General features: G+C 35.5%; 1 protein-coding gene across 2 annotated transcripts; it reads right to left on the bottom strand.

Moving 5' to 3' along the window:
* Window positions 1-485: 485 nt before the first annotated feature.
* On the bottom strand, window positions 486-3,474 carry LOC129307261 (pentatricopeptide repeat-containing protein At3g53700, chloroplastic). Of its 2 annotated transcripts, XM_054948170.1 has the most exons (2): window positions 3,239-3,473; window positions 486-3,032 (listed from the first exon to the last, which is right to left on the bottom strand). In XM_054948170.1, exon 2 carries the CDS (start codon window positions 2,996-2,998, stop codon window positions 872-874), a length of 2,127 nt encoding a protein of 708 aa, XP_054804145.1. In that variant the 5' UTR covers window positions 2,999-3,032; window positions 3,239-3,473; the 3' UTR covers window positions 486-871. The 2 variants fall into 2 exon arrangements, with proteins under 2 accessions (XP_054804145.1, XP_054804144.1); XM_054948169.1 differs by having other exon boundaries at window positions 486-3,474.
* Between the last annotated feature and the right edge of the window lie 2,220 nt (window positions 3,475-5,694).

Here is a 5,694-nt window from a genome sequence, read left to right on the forward strand (position 1 = left end):
TAAATCTTTATAACTAGATGTTTACAAATTCATAACTTTAAGTTCACATATTAATAAATAATTATCTATTGAAAGTTAACCTAATTTTTTTTTCTTACCAAGGACAATTGTGTCTTTTCTCCCTAAAACATATTTGTAAAAAAAACCCTTAAACCTGCAAAATAATTTTAAAATATATTGGGCTCTAAGTGCAATTTTTCCTTACTGGAGAGCCTTGGATGAAATTCTCCCCATGACAAACATCAAGAAGTAGGTGAATTCCCTACTTACATCTTTAAACCCAGAAAACATTTCAACGATCCCCACCTTAATTAACTAATTTACAGTTTACAAAAATATTAGTTAAAATTTTAATTTCCTAAAAATGTTCACATATTTTTATTTATGCCCTTTCAAGAATTTTTAGTTACACGGTGCATGGTCTTTAAATATGGTATATTTAAAAACAAGGAATTAAAAAAGAAAAGAAAAGAAAAGCAAGGGTATAAATGACAAAAAATATAAAATTTTTCCAATGTCCAATATTTTAACCAAGGAGTGTTTCTAAAAAGGGACTTATATTGTGATCCAAAGAGGGTACATCTTTAAACCCACAGAACAAAATTTCAACGATCCCCAGATTTCACATCTTGCATTTTACCTCAAAAACAGGAGACTGAGGCTGGAAAAGGTTCTCAGAAATATGGCCAGCAAGGAGAAAGCCAACGGTGCTGTAATGTGCTGATTCCAGAGCCAACATAAACTGAGTTCACGGTCTCAAACTTCACCATGCCCTTCAACACACTTATGATATGCAATGAGGGGCTTTCTCATCTCAACATAAACACAAGAACGTCATCGCACATATGGTTACAGCTAAAACATCTCACCACTAAAATCTCCAGGAAGTTCGCCTATCCAAGATACTGCCTAAAGTGGCCAATGCATCTTTAAATTTCTGGATCTTGAGGAAGCCTCTGATCATAGATATTTCATTTTCTGAGAATCTTGCTTTCTCCATGACCATATTAATGAGTTTAATAAGAGTGTCCTCCATGGATAAAGAACAAAGCCCTTCTGCCAAGAAGACAAATGATGTGACCTCTGGTATAACACCTCTCTCCAACATCTCAACCGTAAAATCAACAGCTTCTTGAATTGGCCCTCCACCGTTACAGAGGCCACGGAAAACAATCTTATATGTTACAGCATCGGGTGGATGAGCCTTCTCTATCATTTCTCTGTAAAGCCTCATGGCTTCTTTTGTTCTTTTTCTTCTAAAGAGTGCTTGAATTACAGGATTATAAGCATGTGGAGTCAAGACCATACCTTTCATCTGGATAGATCTGAGGAGCTTACTTGCAACCTCTGTTCTGCCAGCCTTACATAGTCCCCCAATAAGGGTCCCATAGGTAACAATGTCTGCTTCACAGCCATTTGAAGTCATAGTTTGCACTATATCAGCTGCCTTCTTTATATCTCCACCTCGGCAGAAGTACGTAAGCAATGAATTATAGGTAAACTTATCAGGCTTTAATCCTTCCATAATCATTTGATCCATAAGCTGAGCAGCTTCATCCACCCTTTTGCTTTTACAAAGACCATCTATGAGGGTGTTATAGGTTACTGAATTTCTTGACACCCCTTGGAGTTCCATCTGATCAAAGATTTCCTCTGCTGCTTCAATTCTTTTATTTTTACACAAACCATCAATTAAAGTGTTGTATACCACAACATTACGAGCACAGCCACTTGACTCCATTTCTTTCAGTAGGATCAAAGCTTCTTTAAGTTTCCTTCTCGTACAGAGGCTATCTATTAATATGCTGTATGTAAACTCATCAGGTCGACATCCTTTCTTCTTCATCTCCTCAAATAGTTCCATTGCAATTTCATGGTTACCGGTCAAGCAGAGACCTTGTATTAAAGAATTGAATGTACAAACATCAGGCAATATACCCTTACTTGTAAGAACATGAGCAAGTTCAGCTGCTGCCTCAACATGGTTCTCTTTACACAAGGTGTTAATCAGTGTGTTATAAGTAACAGTGTTCGGAGAACAATCCCTTGAAATCATCTGATGGAGAATTTCAACTGCCTCGTCAACTTCTCCAAATTTACATAATCCAGAGATCAAAGAGTTGTAGGTATATACGTCCGGATCAAATCCCTTTTCAAGCATAAGATCCATGATTTCCAGAGCATGATTGACATGCCCTATTCTACACAACCCATTCATCAAAGCATTGAAAGTAACTTGATCAGGGTAAAATCCCTCATCTGATATATCTTGAATGAAAATCAGGGCTTCCTCAACTTGACCTTGTCTGCAAAACCCACTGACCAGAACATTAACAGACACATTGGTCAGCAGACACCCAGATTCTACCATCTGCTTTTTGATCCTTAACGCGCCCTTCATGTCACCTTCCTCAATAAAACCTTGCATTAGTGTTGTGAATGTTTTTTCATCCGGCGACAACCCATAACTTGGCATCTCTTCCAACATCAAAATGGCAGGCCTTAGCTGATGGGCTTTACAGAGAGCCTTTATCAAAATATTGAAAGTAGAAACATCTGGCTGAATTCCACTACTAACCATCTTCGAATGAATTGTTTCAACAAGTTTAAGATTGTTGCCATCGACAAGGACATTCAACAAGAAATTATAAAAGTGTGTGTCAGGTTTCAGTCCAAATTCATTTTCCATTACTCGGAGTATAGCGTCAATTTCTTCATATAACTGAAAATTCGCGTAGCTCTCAATGAAAATAAGGAAAATACCAGTATCAACAACGCAACCTGCAGACTTCATTTCTTTCAACACAAGCATCATGGAACCAAAAGACCCCACTTTCCCAAGTTTTTGAAGAATTTCCTCGTAGATGGACGAAATGGGTACGAAGTTGGGTTGCTTAGAGGCCCATTCGAATATACGAAGCGCCGAGGATTCATCATTTTGGCGTCGAAGGAGATCCAAGAGCTGTGAGGGTGAAAAGTCAGAAGGGAGCTGCTGCATTGGAGAGGAAGTGAGTGTAGCTGACAAGCTGGAACTGGAACAAAAAGGCACGAAGAAATTGAAGGTTAGTCGTTTGAAAGAGAAAAAGGTAGGTTTTGAATGGTAAGTGTTAATAGGGAAAGACAAGGGACGACTGGGTAACGAAGATAAAGCCATTGAGACAATTCAACAAACATGTATCGCGCAAGAAAAATCAGAAGGGCGTGACGAATAGGTCATGGAGTAGAGTCAATAACTAACTCTGACAAAACCAAATCCAATAACCCATAGCAAGAGCTTTTCCCTCTGGGTTTTGTTATCGCCGTTTCAGTCCCTCTCTTGCTTCCTCTCTACTGCTGGGTCGCCTTCTCTCTTTCTCAATCTCCCTCTTAATTTCTCAATTATTTTTTCACAATCGCCGATTATAAGGAATTGATGGAAGCGAGAATCCTCTCCCGACAAAGACGCAAAAGCTCGGTGCTGGGGTGATCCTGAGATATCTTATCCAAACCGTCGTATGATATCAATTGAAACTGCAATTTTTTTTTTTTCCTTCCCTTTTTCTTTTTGAAAAAATTATTTTACAGAAATGAAAGGAGAAATGATAATAAAATTTTTAATATATAAATAATAATTAAATCTCTCAAAATATTATAAGTTTTTTAAAGTTTTTAAATACTTTTCTAACATTTATGATTTTAGATTAAATGATCAAACTATCTCTTATTTAAAATAAATATAACGAGTCTAGCTTTATTTCTTCCATCACAATTTTTGTTAAAATAATCACAACTTTTGTTATGTGAATTATAAAAATTAAATAAAAAATTACAACTTTCAATGTAAAATTTCTTTTATGATTGATAAGCAAGTTTTGAAAATAATTAATTTCAATCACAATTTTTTTAAACAATTACAACTTTGATTATATGAATCACAAAAATTGAATAAAAAATCACAACTTTTCAAATGAAATTTCTTTTATCATTAAAATCTAATTTATAAAAATAATCGATTACAATTTTTGTTTAAGTGCAACGTTTCACTCCACTAAACACATTTAATAAATCAAACTCATAGTAATCGAGGGATTATCTCCAAAGAGTGATTACCAAATTTTTAATTCAAAAATAAGAGATCACAAGTTTTCCAAATAAAAACAAGATAATATCAATAAAAATCTTCCATATCAAAGTAAAAATAAGTTTGAAAAGAATGTGATACCTCAAAGGAGTGAAAAAGTCAAAAATAATTGAAAATAAATTATGTCCTAAAATACAGAACAATGCACCGCGGCTTGATGCATGAAAATTCACTAGTTCTGTTGTCAATTTGACAGCAAAATCAAGAAACTTTTAACTCACCTCGATTCTCTGTCCGACATCCGAACGAAGTGATCTAGGTGTCTATAGAAAGCTCTTTTCCTGTACTAACTAATGGCATGGGTTTTTCTTCCAAAACAAGTCACACTAGGAAGTTGGACACCCAAACACATTTTAACCACTTCTTAACACTTTTACACAAAGTGGATGTCCAAAACTCTCAACAAGTGCTAAAAGCCTTTCCTAATACCTAGACCATGTCCAATGGACATAGGACTACCATTATAATATATCACAATTCACAACATCGAAATATCATTATAACAAAAATTCAATCCTCAACCCCAATTTAACAAAAATAAGGGGGAGATAAATTAACATTGCATTTAACTTAAATCATTCAAAACATGCTCAAATCTCATTTCAACACTTGCACTAATATTTTGACCCTGTATATATATATATGACAAAAATACCTAAAGGCTGAGGGTCCAAAATACAATTTTAACATTTTCAACAACCAACATAGTGCAAGTAAGATAATATGCATCATAGGATTGACAATTTATATGCTATTACACAACTACATCAAAACTAGAGGCATACAAGAAGGAATGTACTAATTCCCCGCCTCTTTAGTCTTCTCCCTCTCAACACTAGAGCTAGAGCCTGAAAAGGATTAAATGAGAGGGGTGAATCTAGCCACTCAGTAATCAAGGTTAAACCTACCCTAGGCAGTTATATATCAATTATAAACAAATACATGCACAAGGAGATCAAATTTATAAAAATATGTCCCCATATATCACATATTATTATTATTATCGCTTTCTAACTTCTTTACTCATATAACTAGGTGCATTGTCGCCATATTTTCAAATTTGTGACATGACCCATACTCTTGCAACTTGCCACCACTTAGCACATGTGATACGTCATATATTTACTTAGGTAATGATTAACCAGTCTTATATCTTCATTATTTCTTCAAACTAAAACGTTAGGCTATAACATGGATTAGAGCTCCGTTCGTGTAATTAGACTACCCAAGCACACCAATTGTGAAGTGTGACCCGACCAAATATCACAAGACTCACTTTCCAACCACGACTTTCCCTATTCTCGAATCCATGGGGTGTCTCATACCCTAGGCTATTCTCCTCATTGAATCGGTGGAGATAGCTAGGTTCTAGTCCCTTGACAAATTATAAGACAATCTCTCGACAAATAGTGGGACAAGGCTATAGCCCCCATACACCGGAGGGCAGCTTAATTACCATATGAATTTTCTTTACTCCCAAATCTCTAGGCAAACTCCCACCACTAATCATGCCATAATCATCACTCACTTGAGTTTACTTTTTTGCTTTCATTTACTTACTATACCACAACCAC

Source organism: Prosopis cineraria, unplaced genomic scaffold, assembly GCF_029017545.1.
Source record: "Prosopis cineraria cultivar Desert tree isolate PC_DT_omini unplaced genomic scaffold, ASM2901754v1 PC3, whole genome shotgun sequence".
NCBI classification, from domain to species: domain Eukaryota; kingdom Viridiplantae; phylum Streptophyta; class Magnoliopsida; order Fabales; family Fabaceae; genus Prosopis; species Prosopis cineraria.

Excerpts from the sequence above, each read along its gene's own strand:
- LOC129307261 (XM_054948169.1), bottom strand. The coding sequence starts at position 3,154 with ATGGCTTTATCTTCGTTACCCAGTCGTCCCTTGTCTTTCCCTATTAAC.